General features: G+C 45.2%; 1 protein-coding gene across 1 annotated transcript; it reads left to right on the forward strand.

Annotated features, from left to right (window-relative positions):
- Positions 1 to 68: 68 nt before the first annotated feature.
- Positions 69 to 17026, forward strand: gnai3 (guanine nucleotide binding protein (G protein), alpha inhibiting activity polypeptide 3). The gene is made up of 9 exons (XM_030118057.1): positions 69 to 703; positions 7855 to 7897; positions 8263 to 8404; positions 8495 to 8652; positions 10302 to 10430; positions 11772 to 11901; positions 13678 to 13831; positions 15744 to 15955; positions 16349 to 17026. The coding sequence occupies exons 1-8, from the start codon at positions 586 to 588 to the stop codon at positions 15932 to 15934; spliced, it is 1065 nt and encodes a 354-aa protein (XP_029973917.1). The 5' UTR covers positions 69 to 585; the 3' UTR covers positions 15935 to 15955; positions 16349 to 17026.
- The last annotated feature ends 1924 nt before the right edge of the window (positions 17027 to 18950 follow it).

An 18950-nucleotide genomic window follows, 5' to 3' on the forward strand; every position in this document is an offset into this window, starting at 1 on the left:
ATTTCCCATCAGCCCCTCCTGGAGGGGGGTGGGGGGTGGTTCACTTTCCTTTTTTCCTTTTTCAGTCAGGTTTTCTCGGTTTGCAGCTGGATCCGCTGGATGGACGCGCTCTTGCGCAGCGGACGACACTTCTATGGAGTAAATGTGGAGATTTTCTATTTTTGTTTTTCACTAAAACGCTGAATCCGACAGTTGCTTTTTTATTATTATTTTAACACAGATTTCTTGTATTTTGTTGTGTTTATTATTTTTTTTGTTTGTTTTTTTTAACTTTTGCGGTGATTTTCATTTATTTATTTTGAGAGAAAAGTGCAGATAAGTTGGATTAAGAGGAACTCAGTCCGTCCTGTGTGGATCATCACCTTTACGCAGAGCGCAGAGCGCACCGAGGCTCCGCTCGGACCAACGCCTTTCCCCGCTCTCTCTCTCTCCCTTTCTCTCTCTCTCTCTCTCTCTCTCTCTCTCTCTCTCTCTCTCTCTCTCTCTCTTTCTCTCCGCTCCCCCACCGGCCGCAAACTTCCCCGGGACGCCGTTTGTCCCCCGGCTGATGAGCTGCTGAGCGACCCCGACGAGCCGAGAGCCAACATGGGCTGCACGATCAGCGCCGAGGACAAGGCTGCGGTGGAGAGGAGTAAGATGATTGACAAAAACCTGCGAGAAGACAGGGAGAAGTCCTCCAGGGAGGTCAAACTGCTGCTGCTCGGTATGTTGAATTGCCTTTCTCAGTGTGTGTGTGTGTGTGTGTGTGTGTGTGTGTGTGTGTGTGTGTGTGTGTGTGTGTGTGTGTGTGTGTTTATTTCTCTGTCTCACTGCAGGATAGTCTGTAGTTGGACTTCAAACAGCCTCCTCTTCCTCCTCCTCCTCCTCCTCCTGTTGGTTTAAAGCAGCTGTGCCTCATCACTTCTCCTGACACAACTTTCAGCAGCAAACCAGATGGTGGTGGTGAGAGAGAGAGAGAGAGAGAGCGAGAGAGAGAGGGCAACTCTGCTCCCTGAGTCGCCCTGGCAGGCCTGGCCCGCTGAAGGCTTATAACTCAGAGTTTTACCAAAGTAGAGCCTGTTTCAGCGACTTCTAGTTAGTTTGCATGTTCTCCCTGTGCCTGACTAGTGTTTCTCAAGGCTTTTCAGTTTCACCCTGCATATAATGGGTGACTCTAAATCAGCTGATTGGGTGGTTGTTGGCCTGGTGATGGACTGTCCAGAGTCCACAGCCCAGAAGGGGGTCTTGGCGGTCCTGGTGGGCCTCAGACCTGCAGGCTCACGGCGTCCCTGCTCCATCGCGCCTGACTGGCTCATTATCAGACATAGAGAGCAAGTTCAGGACCAGGAGCTTCTGCCCCGCTGGATGCAGTGGCTTTAGAGATAGTAGAGGTCTTCCTCACTGCTAGTGTCCTCATTTCCATCAGCTGTGTGTCGGCAGTCCCTCTTTCTGTGGGTGTGGACGGTTCAGGCCTGTCAGGGGGATTAAACCACCCACACTGGAGCGGAGCGCTCAACCATTTCCTGTGCTGTGCCTGGTCAGAAGTGCTCTTTCAGTTTTGTTTCAACACCTTCTGAGGTTCATATTTGATAGTTTTTGCACAGACACAAAACAAACTTCATCTACTAACAAGAAGAGGTGTTTCCCTGAAGTTATGAGTAATCTGATTACCGTCAGCGAGTGTACCAAGCATGTAATTTGATGTATGAGTCGGGACACGGTAATAATATGCACTTTTTCATTCATGCAGCGGGACTTCCTGAGGAAAAAGTGCAGCTCGGCGGGCTGTGCCTCGACACGCCGCGTCGTATGTAATGATGGTGAAGCTCTGCACATTTCTGAGCGTCAGGAATGTGTTTACTAGCCTCACACTCGTGAATCAGTCAAGGTCGGGCAGAGGAGCAGATTAATTTACCAGTCATGATCTCCGAGGAGCTGAGCCAGCAAGATGGGCAATGTCAAAGATCCATGCACTGTGGAGACCGACACGAAGTGGTGCAAAGTTTTGCATGCTCAACCTCCCACACTGTGTTGTATTAGTTAGTTCGCTAGAAAGTGTGTGTAGGGACAGATTAGTGCATGAGGGATTGTGTCTCTGTTTTACATCCCGCCTGTAGCCCTCATGTCAGCTCCATAACCTTATTTGCTCCTGTGTTTTACTTGAATGGGGCCTGACCGGCTAAAATAGTGCCAGAGTAAGTTTTAATGCAAACTTTCTTTTTTTTTGTCCAATGTTGTGGTGCAAAATAAATGCAATGAAAATGTCTATTTTCACAAAAACCTAATAATTACTGCCCATATTGAGTACAATCTCAACATAAAGGTAATTTTAATGAAACTTTCTTGTGCAAAATATTGTGAAATATTCTTCTAATTTCTTCTAAAACTGTGATTCTTTAAGGCATTTGTTAAAAAAAACAGTCTGTTTAACCATCTGCCTGGCGGGTTGGTGGGACTGGAGCCCCTTCTGGGCCCGTTTTGGCCCACGAGCCTTATGTTTGACATTGTCCAGGATTGTCCAGCTCAACTCATCCACTCGCATCAGGTGTGTTCTCATCTGAAGAGCCACAGATTAAAGTGATGAAGATCAGCCTTCCATCACTTCTCATCCATTAGCGTCCGCCTCTGTTAACGGGGTCGTTTCCACGGCTTTCTGTTGTGCAGAAGCTAAACTGCTTCAGCTAATGAAACATTTCTCAATAAGCCACGTACATGTGGTTTTTGGATAAACGCGAGTCTTACCGGCAGTATGAGGATCGCGCGTGTGATGCTGCTGCATTAAGATTGCATGGAAACATTCATTTTCAGATTCTGACCGCAGAGATTTTTCCAGGCAGCGTCTCTCGCTCGCCGTCCGTGGCGGGACAAGAGAGTTATGGGGGAAAAACAAAGAGGAGTTCAGCTGCCGTTCTTTATTCGAAAACCACAAAGCTTTTAGAGCCCGTGCACCCTTCCAATGAAAACCTTCTGCCGCTCGACCACAAGCAGTGATTCATAAAACAATCTGCATTTCGGATTCTTGTTAAATGGGGCTTGGTTTGGAGCCTGACTCCTGCATGGGCCCGAATGCCTGCGCGGAGTCGCTTCGTGAACTGGCAGCGCTCCACGCTTGAAAACCGTCCAGAAAAGATGGCGTGAATGAGAGAAGCGGTGGCCGAGGGATCATCGGTTGGTCCTCTCCCCCCCTCCGCCTGACGGCTTCACCGAACAATCCGCGGAGCGGCCTCGTCCGAACGGACGCGCCGCTCTGCTGCAGCCTCCCTGACGAAGAGCAGCTGCTGAGGGATTCCTGACTGTCAGCGGGAACGAGTCTGGCCACCTTCTGAACAGCGTTCAGAGACGATGCATCCTCGTTTTGAGACGCGCTGCTTCCACGGCCCTCCTCCTCCTCCCACGGCCCTCCTCCTCCCACGGCCTCGCCATTTATTTTGCTGGTTTTGGATCACGTCTGCTACATTAAGCAAAAAAAAAAAAAAGCAGAAGCTCAAAGACCCATAGGAACTCGGTCAGACATTAATAGAGCTGCGTCTGAGTTTCAGCTCTTGGTGTGTGTGTGTGTGTGTGTGTGTGTGTTTACACACACATGGACTCATGCTGCTGCAGTCAGCAGGTTGCTCGGTGGTGGAGTTCAGATCCCGGCTGGGAAACGTGGACATGCAGTCTGACCACTGCTCGGTCTGCAGGGTGGGATTCTGCACGGTACATAGTTTCCAACAAAGGCCGACTGCAGCAGGGAAGCCCCCAGAACAGGGGTGTCCAACATAAGGCCTGCGGGCCAAACCTGGCCTGCAGGAGGCCCCAATCTGGCCAAACCAGTAAATGAGTGGGAATAATTTCAGAAAAAGCATTTTATATTTTTTTTTTTAAACCAATTTCTTCAGAGTAGCAGACACAACACTGAGACTGCAACTTCATATTTAGACTGTTGTCTTTTTCCATAGTAACTGTTTGGTTTTTGTAAAAATATTTGCACTTTCAACACATTGGGGCACCGCAGACGGCTGTCTTGCTGTTTCTCCAACAATAAAACATGATTCTGATTCTGTATACTCTTTGCAACAAGAAAGAATTATGTCAAAGTTTAAATATAAATGATAGTAATGCAATATTTTAGCCCACTCAAGATGAAACTGAACTGCATGTGGTACAGTAAAATAGTGCCATAATAACCTTTGTTTTTATTTGTTGCGGTACAGAGTATATGCATAATTAAAATGTCTATAAATTCACAAAAACAAACAATTATCACTGAAAATGACTACAGTACAATCTGAAGTTCGAGCCATTTTAAACTTGTAGCACCAAACTTTCTTTGATTTTCTTTTTGTTTCGTTTTTTTTCTCCTCCTTTTCTTGCAGTTTATTTCTACCGGTGTGTTAATCTTTAAACTCTGTATGTTAATGTTTAACTTAAGAGGGAAGCTTTTTGGAATTTCATTGTACCCAATTTATGAAATCAATAAAGTTCATTCATTCATTCATTCATTCATTCATTCATTGAAGCAAATTTCAAAGCCAGATATTTTCTGATGCAAAATACAGTGAAATGTCTGAAAAGCTTCTCTGCAGCTGTTTCATTCAGCATGTTTTAACAAAGGCAGGGTGGCTTTGAGGCTAATGCTAGTTAATGCTAGTTAGCTGTTGGTGATACTGGGTAGCACCACCGGTATCTCAGCTCTGGTCTAAGTGTTATGTTGTGTCTGCTACTCTCAATATTGTCTTTGACATTTTTACCATTTGCTTGGTGACTTGGACAGATTGGACTCACTTGAGGACCCATTTTGACCCACGGACCTTATGTTTGACACCCCTGCTCTGAGAGAGTAGAGCCAACAGTTTAACCTAAACTTCGTCCCTCAGAAGTTTCTTAAGAAACTTCTCACATTAAATTAGTTAAAAAAAAAAAAAAAACAGGTAAAATGAGGAGATGCATTTTATCTTTTGTCATTTGAACTTATTTCCTCGTAGCTTCTGCTCTTTTAGCCTCTGATAAAGACCAGATGAATATTTATTGACGGCAGCTGCAAAGGTCCGAGGCGTCATGTTTTTGAATGTGTCTCAGTTTTAATCAGGCAATGACTTCAAAATGTCTTGAAGGAATATCTGAAGATTACAAAAGAAAAGAGAAAGACTCCTTCATGATGAAATTGGGGAATTTTTTTATTGGCCAGAGGAAAAAGTCTTCTGAGAGTTTTTGTTTGTGTATAAACATCATGTCCTCGAATGCTCAGATTTACAGTCTTCACTTCAGAGTGTTTATGATTTCTCATTAATCCGTTTATACAACTATTTCAAGTGAAAATGCAAAACTTCCTCTGCGTTTCAGCGTTGCTCAGAGCATCTTAAAAATAACAAACATTTTTGCTCTGACTCATCTCTGTAGAATCAGGTGAAAATTGTTTTCTGCGTGTGTGTTTTTATTACAAAAACAACCAATAGCAGCCACTAGTGGCCAAACATGAAAAGTACATAAGTTTTTGACATTTTCTGCCATTTCCATGTGAATGAACATAGTTTTTAAAACGGCGCCGTGTAAAGACGAAACTTTCCTAAAACGAAAAAGCAGAACCAAGTCCAGCTGAACGGATTGAGAAGCCTCATTCCTGGACAAATGCGAACATGCAGAGATATTTCTGTGCCTTCTGGCATCACTCCCTGTACTGTCTGTTTCTTTGACGTTTATAGAATCCCCTCAGAGCCAGATAAAGTTATTTTTAAAGGCATATTTGAGTGGCAGACAGATCTGCATCTACACTGAATGTCTGGCCAGTGTACACATTTTTAGGCTAAATTTCTACCTCAAATGGACTTCGACAACCTCACTGACCTGCATTGAGCCAGTTCCGTGTCTTCGGTCGTCCTTTGCCGGCTCAGTTGGCACCTAAACCAATAGCCAATGACCTGAGTCGTAATACATGGCCGACAGCGTTTCGAACTCCAGTAGATTTTACGGTGTGACTATACGTCATCTCAGTGACTCACTAGAAAGATGAAATAAACTAAAGGTCGCCTCAAACAGCCTCTCAGCTGTAAACTGCAGGATCAGTGAACTGCCATCAGTCAGATGATAAGTTCCTACTGTAGCGGGAATAAATAACGTGGTGACAGGTGGAGCTGTCTGCTCGTCTCCTCCCAAACCCGTGAGAAGCCAGATCATATCAGATGAAGTGCGACGACTCCTCCGGACGGCCCTGAGGTCAGGAGGGAAGTGGCTTCAGGGAGGCGTGAACGCTCCAACCTGCTCATATGAAGAAGTCAAAATACAGAAGTCAGTAGGTCAGAAAGAATGGCATTAGTCTTCCTGTTGTACAGATCTGTTGCTGTGTTGAACTGAACTCCCACAAGCTAGCAGCAGGTCCTCATTACTCTTACAGCTTTATTTTTATAGAACAGCTAAAGTTTCACTGTTTTGAAGTATTTGAAATTAGAATGACCATAATCTTATGAAACAGAATGGATGAAAAAAAAAAAAAAAAAAAGAGCAGGACTGTTGAGATATAACACCCTGCTGTCCAGTCAGAGAGCACAAGTTATTATTTATGGCTGGGCCTCTGCTGTCGTCCCAGTTTTTCATGTTCTTGCAAACATCGCTGGCTGCCGATGATTTACTCAGAGCTCTGTTTCTGCATGACACGTTGAAAAACGTCTCATCAATACTGGAACATTTACAGGCCGAATAGTTACACTGAGATTGATGTAGAATAATCACATCGGAGGAAACATGGAGCCTCCATGTCGAAGTTCCCACATGGACGGAGCCACATGAAGTGGAAGTGGTGGAAACGACTGCAAAGCTGCTGTCTCTGTCCGTGCTAGCGTTAGCAGTGACGCTATCTGAAGCTTTTATCACCGGTGAAGAACAGCTCCGGCGCTTCATCTCTAAACTCATGTTTGTGGAGAGAGCAGCGCCTCGTTAATCCTGAACTAATCCGGTTCTCCTGACAGCAACAGTTAAGATGTCCGCCTGTCATCAGCCGTGTTGCTGAGATGTTCAGAACTTCCCGGTATTGATATTCTCTGAATCTGTTCTTTTCAAAACGCCATAATGTTGAGATTTCAGAGCATCTTCCTTCCTGTTTCTTCAGCTCACACCCAGATTGAGTCTGAGGAACTAGTTTCCCAGACAGTCCGTCCTCTGGATGGTTAGTTTAGGGGCTGTGTGCTGCTGATAGACCCTCTAAATGACGTGTGGTACGTTCTTCACGGCCTCGCTCTCTGCTCCCAGGCTCGATATGTGGGATTGTCTCTCCAGTGGAAAAACACAGCCCCGGCCAGAGGCACGTCAACCGTTTCCTGTTTGGCTAATTGTTGTTGAAGTGCTGTGAAGTTTACGTTTGTGAAATCCTTTTTCCATGAATCAGTGTGACACCGGCTCCCGGAGGCGCTGACGTCGCCTGTGCCACTCAGCAGTTTCTGATTTGTCATGTATTGTGAACGCCCGGCGCTGCTTCCCCTGAGTTACACTGTAAGCTTTCTGCACCCCCGAAGCTTCCCGTCTTCTCCTGTACAGTGACGAGTCGGCGTCCGATTCCTTCACGTGACGTTCTGACAAACGCTTCAACTCCACTGATTGTCTCAAACCGCTGACTGCTGTGTCAAATTGTCGATGGTATCAGCGTTGAGCGGCGTGCTTTATGAGTGTACACATTCCCCCGGGCTCCACTTAAACCTCTGGCTGGTGAAACTGTTCACAGGGCAGCGTTTCCTCCGGGGCTTTTGACAGAAAACATACGGCGCATTGTAGGATTAAATGAGATGAGATTAGGTTCAGTCCGATCCATTGTCCTCATGAAACATGATGTGATAATGTTGATGTGGCTGCAGTGCTGGTTCTCAAACTGCTGCCCCTGTTTTCTTTTTTCTTTTTTTTTTCCAGGTGCTGGGGAATCTGGGAAAAGCACAATAGTAAAGCAAATGAAGTAAGTCACAGCTTTCATGACATGCCAGATCATGAGTTTTATCTGTGTGGAAACGCCGCAGAGGCGGAGTGCGAGCCTCATTTTGCTCCGTTCAGGCGAGGGAGGAAGCCCCTTTTTGTCCAACATGTGAAACAATGGCCACAGAGGGCAGTTGTAGCCTGGCCGGGCCTGAATAGAGTCTGCCCGGTTCCCACATTAGCCATGCTGTATGCTCACTGGAGCTCAAATTCCAGCACTAATGACAGCGCTGCATAAAATCCTCCCAAAGTGTAATCCGCCCCGCATTTTGTTTAGGACCATTGTTCGCGACGTCAAATATTGATGCAAACCGGGATAACCCCCACTGATCCTTGTTTCTGTGTCAGAATCATCCATGAAGACGGCTACTCAGAAGAGGAGTGCAAGCAGTACAAGGTGGTGGTGTACAGCAACACCATCCAGTCCATCATGGCCATCATCAGAGCCATGGGCCAGTTAAAGATAGACTTCGGAGAGGCTGCGCGAGCGGTGAGCTCAGTGAAACCTCCTCGCAGCGTGTTGTGAATCCGCGGGAAACTCTTTTATTTACAGCATGTCTGTGATTGATTGTGTTGCCAGGACGATGCCCGGCAGCTGTTTGCCCTGGCGAGCTCCGCAGAGGAGGGGGTGATGTCCGCCGAGCTGACGGGGGTGATCCGGCGGCTGTGGAACGACGGCGGCGTTCAGGCCTGCTTCGACCGGTCGCGAGAGTACCAGCTCAACGACTCGGCCGCATAGTGAGGACCCTCGCCTGCACACGGAGACTTTAACACCACGGGCTGCGGGATCAGGGCCGTCTACATGGCAATGACTTCAACTCAACACAAAAAACTTTAGCTACGTTTCAGCGTGTTCATTCATCCGTTCACACGATATTGGAGCTGAAAATTAAAATTTTTGGCTCCCAAATGGGAAATTTTTTGAAAAGGCCGCTGTAGTGTAAACGGGTGAAAACGCAACTTTCTGAAAACGCTGGCGCTCCATCCTGGTTTGGCACCCAGCAGTGGCCCAACATGGTTATATGTTACATTTTTTTCCATTTCCGTGTAAACAGATATCACTTCCAAAACGTCTTAAACGCAAAACTTTTCTCAAATAAAATGCGAACGCGTTGCGTTTTAATTTAAAACATCGTCATGTAAACAGGCCCTAACATTACTGCGTAACTATCCCTGCTTTCAGACGAATGTTTGGTCAGATTAGACGGTGACACGGTTTTCCTGGTTCATCTGCGCAACAATATTTTCTCCCAACAAAGCGGAGGACAAGACGCGTCTTGTTTGTGGAGGTCCTGTGGAGGCTTGCTGCACAGCTGATCACATTCCTGAGGAAGGAGCGAAATGCAGGAGAAGCTCACCGCGGGGAAACGCTCTCCTCGTTTAACTCACACGCTTCTCGTCGTTAGCGAAAGAAACTATCTTGATTAAGACCGAGCGAAGAATGCAAACAAAGCAGTTTGAGCTAAGAATAGTTCCCCTTTCTTGTAGTGCTCATCGGATGTGGATGGAAACTCAAGGTTCCCTCTTTCTGGAGTGTTTCTGTTTGGCCCGGTGTGAAGGTCACGGTCCTTGTTGTGAAAACAGCCGAGCTGTCATGACTCTGTGAGCCCTGCGTCCACGGTGTGAGACTGAAGGGCCCGGCGCTCCCCGTCTGTTTTCACTCAACCCACAAGGAGCCGGTGTTTATCATCCACAAAAATATGAGCCCATATTTAGTATCATTCTGTGGCGTCCTCAGCTGTTTGCATGCAGAACAAACTGTCCACGTGACCAGACAGGAGACTGGGAGACCCAGTGTGTTAACTTACTGGACGACTATATGACTTGAATTACTCCACACAACTAATAAAAAAAAAAATAAAAAATAGTGAGAGCGAGGATGAATTATATGAATCACACAATGGGGACGAGATCTCTCCCCCTCTGGTGTGATTCAGGCTGTTTCACTGGCAGACCTGTATATGAAGAAGACTGAAACTCAGTAAATTCACTTCTCAAAATGTGCAGTTTAATAAAATAATTACAAGATGGCAACATCATATAGACAGAAGTATTTGTTCGGCTCCCCAAATAATTAAATTAAAGTGTTCCAGCCGCTTCCATGGAGATGCATTTCTTCGTACATTAGTAAAAAGCAGCAGCTCAGCCACCAAGTGGTAGAACATGAAAAATCACAGAACGGGCCAACTTGCTGCAGGGCTCACCGCCACGGGGCTCTGGAGCAGTGGAGACATGTCGAATCACGCTGCCCCACCATCATGCTGGGAAAACTCCCCCAGATTACACACCCCAACAATCATCAATCAATCACTCTCCCTATCCATACCTAACATGCATCATTTTACATTTTCATCACAATTTGATCCTTTTTTTTTCCTGACCATCAGCTACTTGAATGACCTGGAGCGGATCTGCCAGCCCAGCTACATCCCGACTCAGCAGGACGTGCTGCGGACCCGCGTGAAGACCACCGGGATCGTGGAGACTCACTTCACCTTCAAAGATCTCTACTTCAAGTGAGTGACTGCGCCGCGCCGCGCCTCAGTTGGGCCGTCGCAGACATCCAGAGGACTTCGTCACGGAGTCTAAACGCAGCCCGGGGGTTCATACTGCCTCACATCATGAATTTCTAAAGCAAATTCAGCTTTAAAAATTCATGATTATTCTGTGTACTTTGCTTTAAATGAAAATTTCATTGTGCAAAAGCAAGAAGAAAGGAATTCATATCCATGATAGTTCACTGCCTCCCAATATTTGAATACTAGGATTATTAAATTCTTTATTAACTTCTTGTGATATTTGATATTTTTGTGCCTTTTTAATTAAATCACAGATAATCCACATTTTGTATCATTTTAAGTCATTACATCAGTCCCTTCACATTATTTTGTCCAGCGCTTTGACTAATGAATATTTGTGAAGTATTAATTGTGGTAGACTCCCATGCTGGCCGGTGTTGAAGCACGCGGCGTTCTTTCATTTCGTCTCGGTGTTTTCGACTCGCTGTGGTGGAAATGCACACGTTACACAGGGAAGCCACGTGTGTGTGTGTGTGTGTGTGTGTGTGTGTTTGAGTTCCCCTCCTGGATTTAAGTTCCTCATAGAGCTGGGCGATATGTGGAGATTTATGATTGTACCGGTGTTTTCTTCAAATTCAATATTGAGAGATACAACAACGTTGATACCAATACAGCATTTTGCATTAAAATATAGATTTTAAGAGTTGTTACTTTTCCTTTTTTATCTTTTGCTGAAGCTCCACCCTTCAATGCACACTCAACACTGCTCAGGTCTAAAGTCAATGGTTCGGATTTCAAAGATCTGAGGTTGAGCAGAAAAACGCGATGTGCCCAGGACGCAAAGAAACATGTTTTAAACAAAGGTTCGAGCGTGACAAATTGATTGCAGCACCTCTGGAAGCTGTTTGGCTCCGGCAGGAGGGAGTGCGTCCTTAATGGAACCCGTGGTCGCTGTTTTATGAATGTATAATCTCACACTGGCTTCTCATTGATCTTTATGACACACAGAGCCATAAAGTTTAATGCGACTCGGTGAAATCTTCAACCTTTAAATGCTGTGAACGTTTCAGGTCACGTCAAATGAGCCTAAAGCTGTGTGAAAGACATGGTCTGTGGGACAAAACCAGGACGCCAGAGGTTCCTGTCTGGCCTTTGAGACGACAGCAGACAGTTGAACAGTTGTAGCAGGACTGAAAGTGACATTTTACTGGATTTTGCACCAGGATGCATTGTATAGCAGTTGTGCTTATTTTGAAGATATTCCACTCTCTCTCCTCAAAACATGTGGATTTGTAGACGTTTGTGCATTAATTGGCTGACTCGCTGCCTGTGTGTCAGGATGTTCGACGTCGGCGGCCAGCGCTCGGAGAGGAAGAAGTGGATCCACTGTTTCGAAGGAGTCACGGCCATCATCTTCTGCGTGGCGCTCAGCGACTACGACCTGGTGCTGGCGGAGGACGAGGAGATGGTAGGTGATGAAAAGATCGTTTAGGTCCTCATTAACAGTCGGGAGCGTCACTGAGGTCAGCTCGCCCTCGGTCGGCGGACGCCATGAGAACAAAGCACCGCTGCGGAGCGGCGCATCAAGAAAATCTGTTTCAACCTCTTCGAAAGGCAATCGATATTTGTTTAAAGAGTTTGTTATTCGTGGAATATTTAATGGATTTAAAGTTTAAAGTCATAAGAGACTCACCAGCAGTGTTTTTCTTAAAAGAACCAGACTCCTCTGACGAAAAGAGCCGTTTGGCCCACAGATCGTACGAGCTGCTCCAATTACAGTGACCATGATTTACAGTGTGATTTAAGAGTTCCATCACCAAGGTGTATATTTATGTTGGCTGCCTGACGTTCTGCAGGCGCGACGCATAAACCTCCTGAGATCTCACTTCTGCTCCTGTTCAGTGAGTTTCCAGCTTGTAGTTTTGTCTGAAAGCTTGTTTTAATGTTGCATAGAAAACCAGTGCAATGGTTTCATCTCAGGATTCATTGGAATATTTTTTTTTCCATTCATTCATTCATTCATTTAGTGCTTTATGGTGTTTTTATTGTTCACACCTCTATTACAGTGGGTCAAGATTAAATTTATTGTCAACACAAGCACTATTTATCAGTGCGTGTTGCACACCCCAGTTTAAAGGCTGAGCCAAACAATGCTGAAGAGATGCTTTATTCATGTAATTCATTCCTGGATTTCTGGTGAACATGCTTCACAGTAGAAAGGGAGTGTTTCAGAGTAAATCAATGTTTGCAGGAGCCTCTGCTGGATGTGTATTACACACATCTGTGTGAAAGCCAGTGCTGCTGTTGATACAGAGGACGTGACGGTATTTGTATCTTGGATGCACCGTTAGTGAATCAGAGAATTTCATGTGAAATCTCCTAATATTATATTTTTTTACAGAACAAATCATCAAATACAGAGACAGGAACCATTTAAATAATCCACAATCTCACATGGTCAGGATGTTTCCCTCCATGTAAAACCATCTCACAGCCTCTGGACTGGCAGACTGGGGTGGTGGTTCCCCTTTATAGAAAGAGGACCGGAGGGGGTGCTCCAACTACAGGGGGATCACACTCCTCAGCCTCCCTGGCTGGGAGTGAGTAGAGTCTATTCCAGAGTACTGAAGAGGAGGATTCGACTGATAGTCCAACCTCAGGTCGAGGTGGAACGATGCGGTTTGCGTCCTGGTCGTGGAACACTGGACCAACTCTAGATCCTCCATAGGGTATTCGAGGGCTTTTGGGAGTTCGCCCGACCAGTTCATATGTGTTCTGTGGACTTGGAGAAGGCGTTTAACCGCGTCCCTCAGGGTGTGTTTTTGGGGTGCTTCAGGTTGTTAAGGGCCGTCCGGTCTGTGTTTAACCGTAGCAGAAGCTTGGTTTGCATTGCCGACAGTAAGTCAGACCTGTTCCCGGTGCATGTTGGACTCCTCCACATCCAGAGGAGCCAGGTGAAGGTGGCTCGGGCGTCTGTGTAGTCTGCCTCCTGGGGAGGTGTCTCCGGCATGTCCCACCATGAGAACACCCAGGGGAAGACCGAGGACACACTGGAGAGACTCTGTCTCCCAGCTGGCCTGGGAACGCCTCAGGATTCTCCCTGAAGGGACAGGGATGTCTGGGCATCCCTGCTTAAACTGCTACCCCCACAACCCGGTCCCGGATAAGCGGTGGAAAATGGATGGATGGATGATGATATTTCTTGGCACATGTGGTGCTAAAGCCATTCCTCTCTCCTCGTCAGAACCGGATGCACGAGAGCATGAAGCTGTTCGACTCCATCTGCAACAACAAGTGGTTCACGCTCACCTCCATCATCCTCTTCCTCAACAAGAAGGACCTGTTTGAGGAGAAGATCGGCCGCAGCCCGCTCACCATCTGCTACCCCGAGTACTCTGGTGAGAGCAAACTTTCTTCATATACGCCGTTTCTGTGCGATTGTCTCTGCAGTGCTTTGATCAGAGGAAATATTTATTTATCTATCTGCAGCATAAGAGCATCAACTTCCTGGAAACGTGTTTGTTATACGAGGGATTCAGTTTCAGAGGGAAAAAAAGAAGAAGTCTATTTTTAGCTTGTGGTTTCCTGTTAATTCCTCTCGGAATACTTTTTTTTTTTCTTTATTTCTGCATGCATGTTTTGCGTTTTTCCCTTCAGATGAAGTCTCTGTGACTCACAGTGTATTCATATACAGTGCTGGGCTGCACGCTGATCTGCCAGTTAACAGTCTTTCCTCATGAGTTTGAATCCGAGCCTTTATGTGTGACCTTTGCATATGTGCCTTAGCTTCCTCCCACGGTCCACAACTGTGAGGTTCATCTGTGACTCTGAACTCTGATGGACTGGTTAGCAGGCAGAGTTCAGTCTCACCAGACCAAAGTTGTGTTATATAATGAAGTGATAATCACATTTTCTAGGCGTTTTTAAATGCATTTTACTAGTAGAATTGCAGACACAACACACAACACTGAGACCTGAGCTGAGATGAATGAGGGCAAATTAGTATAACCTGTGAAGCCATGCTTTCAGAGTCAGTTTGTAAAAACATGCATAATCTAACAGTTTAACTATAGTGAAGTAATTTTTTTTTGCAGTTTTTTAGTTTTAGTGAAAATTTCCATCACATATTCTCTGTGCCACAATAAAGAAAAAAACTTTGAAGTTTAAATTTAAAGGTTTTTATAGCACTATTTTACCAGTCTGACTCACTAAAGGTGAAATTAGGCTGCTTCTGGCCCCTCAACTAAAATATGTTTCACTCACCTACTGTAGAAAAAAGGTTCTAAACATGCTGCAGAAGAAGGAAGACCATGCTTCAAATCCAAATACTGCGTGTTTCCAGCGTGGCTCGCCTTGACTGCACGTGTTGCCGATTGTCTCCGTGTGTGTTCGCCCTAACGTCAGTAACGTTTGGCTCATGTGAGATGGAGGTTTATGGCGATCATCTCCGGTTCCACGCAGCTCCGTCCTGAATAAAGTGCGTATAGAAAACAGATGGATGAACGCTCACTCTCAATGCGCATAATGGATTTTGACGAGGGCATCTATTTATAGACTGAGTCAGTGAAAGATTGTGTCGTGATTCAGCACGATTTGAAAGCAAACGCCTTCAAAAAGGGGAAAACTAAAGACTGAAAACATATGGAAGATCCAAAGACAGAGAGATGGAAGACTGAACGACTCAAGACAGGCAAGACTAATGAAGTTACAGTTATTTTGTCTACTACTGTAAATCCAAACCTCGTTCTAACCTTTAATAGAATTGAATTAATTAATCCCAGAGGAAAATTCTGTACTTATTTAAAACATGTTTTCAATAAAAACTGCAAGATTTCTCTTAAAGTAACTTCATTCTTCTTCCTACAAGGACAACAGATCCCTGTAATGGGAATGTCCAAACATATTGAGACACTCATGCACACACAGACAGGCCTGGTGTGAAACTTGAAGAGGCAAACAGAGTCAAAGGGGAAAGTACAGACAAGGAGAAGTGGAGTTACAGTAACAGGAAACACGCAACAGGAAAACCGCCATGACAGTTCTTCAGAAATCTGCTGAAAACCAAAGGCAATGAGGAGACACACCGATAGCCAAGACCTAAAAAGATACAAACTCATTTTGTGAACGTCAGTGATGTTTTTATTTCCATTAATTTTCTATCCTACTGTCTCCAGGAAACAGGGAGGCTGAATTTGATCTCCGCAGCTCACAAACACCAAAAACACTCTCAGTCACCTGGTCCCATCTCCGCCGCTTACTTAGGAAGTTTAAACGTCCTCCAGGAGTTAACTGTTTCCTGTTTCTCTGCAGGCGGACACGCGTACGAGGAGGCAGCAGCTTACATCCAGTGCCAGTTCGAAGACCTGAACAAGCGAAAGGACACCAAGGAGATCTACACCCACTTCACCTGCGCCACGGACACCAAGAATGTGCAGTTCGTGTTCGACGCCGTCACCGACGTCATCATCAAAATCAACCTGAGGGAGATCGGCCTCTACTGAAGCTCCGGGCGCCTTTTCAAGGTGAACGCAGAGAGGGCCGGCCTCCCGGAGAGCGGGGCCTGAAGTGCAGACGACGACGTTTTCAAGTGAAAACGCAGAACTTTCGTTGTGTTTTGGGGGTTTTGTGTGGCTTCATTACGAAAACGGCCAACAGCAGCCACTAGTGGCGCAATATGAAAACTACACTGCCGACAGCTTTTCTGCCGTTTCCGTGGAAACGGACATCATTTTCAAAATGTAGCTGTGTAAACAGGGAACTTTCTGAAACAAAAGTGCAGTGAACTCTCAGAATATTGGCTGAAAGTGAAGAAAGGTGAAACTATTCAATATTCATTAGAATATATGTAACAGTAGGAAGCACAAGTTAAATACAAAAGAAAATCTAAATTCTAAAATTTTTCCCGTCTAATGCAGGTTTAAGAAGAATCAGGACTTCTGGGATGTCTTATCTGCAGAGGGCGACGTGGAAAGTTGCTGGTTATAAGGACTCAGACGGCGCACGCGGGGCCCCGACTGAAATGTAGGGGCCTCGCAACCTGGATTCCATCAGTCTCTTTAGATTTGAGTGACGCTGAGCGCGCTGAGAAGGAGCGAGTGGTGGAGGCTTGTGAAACGATCACTGTGAGTCCCGTCTAACCGGAGGTCTTTGTATCACTCGGGCAGGTAAAGCCACTCTGACACTTTTCTAGTTTCATCTGCACGAGGACCAAAACGGACTGTTTCACACTAGTTTCACGGCTTGAAAATTGTACATTTGATTCATTAATCTGTTGTGTTGCGTCTTCTCGTAGCTGCAAGTCTGTATCACAACGCTTTTATTGAATTTTTGCATTTGTTCTGTTTTTATCTTTAGTTGTGTAGCGTTTCCTCTTTTGGACTGTATGAATGCCATAACTTATGTATGGATCAGAGTTTCGTGTGAGATGTTAGATGTTCAATTCGTCTGTTTGGGTCGGGGATTACTTACCTAGCGTTTAATGAGCTCAGTAGCAACATCGATGTCTTTATTAGTTTTTGATTTTTAACTCGATCACATTGTACTGAACCATATTTTCTTGAAAGACATTATTGCAAATGAATTTGTGAAGGGACTCCTCAGTTCATCTTGTGTGTTTTTTTTTTTTCTCTTTACTGGACTTTAAATATGACTGATATTGTTTATAACGGAGAAAGTGCAGATTTAGTGATTATTCCAGGATTACTGGATAGATCTGCGAATTTGGCACGGTGAGTTCAAACATGTTGTTTAAAGTTGACACAAAACCAAAACCCACAAGTTTCATTAATAAACATTCACAGCGACAAAGTCTCACCAGAACGCTCACCTCTGCCATTTTTTTTTTTAAACGACGTAACTCCATTTTGAAAATACTACATTAAAATATCTATATTGAACTAAACCTACTGAAAGCTTTTAATCTCGATCGTCAACATCAGCAGCAGCCTGTACAGTCTGAGCAGCACCTTTGTGTTTGACCGCGGGCTCCGCGGTGAGGGCGGCGTCATGGCGACGACCCAGATGAGCGAGGAGGCCTGCTCTGCATGCTTTCAGCAGGTCTCTGCTTCTTTAAAACACCTGACTCTAATCAATATGTGCGTCACAAAGCTCCGCGCAGCGTCTGACCTGTTCGACGTCTGCGGCTCAATGCGACCGTCGGCACAGCTCGCTTTCATCTGCATTTAATTTCTATAGTGCCAAATACAAGACGGTTATTTCAGGCACTTTTACAGAGAAAAACCCAACAATTCCTCATGAGAAAGCAGAGGGGGCAGTGGAAAAGGAAAAACTCCCTTTAAACAGGAAGAAACCTGCAGAACACACACAGCTGAATGTTTCAGTATGAATAGATTTTATTTCTGGTTCCCTGCAGCTCTGGAAACTCATTTTAAAATATATAACAAAAGATTCCTGAAAGCAGAGTCTTGTTTGTTGAAGTATTCTATATCTGGAACTGTTATAATAGTTCAGTTGTATTAAATTCCAAGTAAAAGTTCTCAACTTCTACATATTTGTGCTTTTCTACTCAGAGTTTAAGTAACTTCATCTAGAAACACATTCGTCCTACGAAGTATCCAAAACCAAATGCGCCACACCTGTAGTGGTTTGCTCTCTCGCTTCACATTGAGAAAATCCCTGGTTTGGTTCCCGCGTTGGGACCTTTCAGTGTGCAGTAACTGGACAAGGTGGTGTGGATTACAAGATGGATGGATGGTGTTGAGATATTAATATTATCATTATGGCTATTTAAACGTTCGACTTCACCAGAAGGTATTTATGATTTCAAAAGTAGAAAAAATAGATTGTACGGTGTAAATTAAGCATCAGTAAAATCCAGAGGTTAGAGAAGCGGAATCAGAAGTTCGCAGGTTTGAATCCCAGCGGATCGGTCACGACTGTAGGAGCTGCATCAACACCTCGAAGCGAACCAATTCCTAGAAAAGGGGCAGGTAAATGTGGAAGAGGGTATTTTTGCAAGGAGATTAATAAAATATGATTCTTAAGTACAAATTACTACATGTTAGTTTGTTTGATGCACCACTTCGCTCACACATCAACTAAAAATGATCTAAATCTTCAACTTTTTAAGTGTTTGCAGGGAGACTTGCTGAAATGAATATAAAGAACACACTTCTTCCTCGTAGGTGTCCTACATTTTTCTACCGCTGCTTTACAGCCGGACGGCCTCGGCTGTGTGACTGGAGGCCTGACGGCAGGTAGAGCTCAGGACACGGTGTGTGCACTGTGCTGCGTTTGCCCCGCAGGAGGAACCGTCCCGAGAGCGGCGTGCGGCATTTATATGAAACTTAAATGAAGCTCCGATGCAGCTCCACTCGCCACCCCCCCGAGCTCTCTCAGCTCTCGTCTTTACCCTGCCGTCTCATGAATCTGTCCCTGTGCAATCTCACAGCAAATCTTCGCTCTGCAGATTAATTACCGCCTTAATTTGTTTTGCTCCCTCAGTAGGTTTATTGTTAATGAACTTCCATATGCTGCCATTTCCCCTCCGACCAGAAC

Source organism: Salarias fasciatus, chromosome 20 (genome assembly GCF_902148845.1).
Source record: "Salarias fasciatus chromosome 20, fSalaFa1.1, whole genome shotgun sequence".
In the NCBI taxonomy this organism is placed as follows: Eukaryota; Metazoa; Chordata; class Actinopteri; order Blenniiformes; family Blenniidae; genus Salarias; species Salarias fasciatus.

Excerpts from the sequence above, each read along its gene's own strand:
- gnai3 (XM_030118057.1), top strand. The coding sequence starts at position 586 with ATGGGCTGCACGATCAGCGCCGAGGACAAGGCTGCGGTGGAGAGGAGT. Across the intron at positions 704-7,854 it reads GGTCAAACTGCTGCTGCTCG|GTGCTGGGGAATCTGGGAAA; the intron begins GTATGTTGAATT and ends TTTTTTTTCCAG. Across the intron at positions 10,431-11,771 it reads TTCAAAGATCTCTACTTCAA|GATGTTCGACGTCGGCGGCC; the intron begins GTGAGTGACTGC and ends CCTGTGTGTCAG.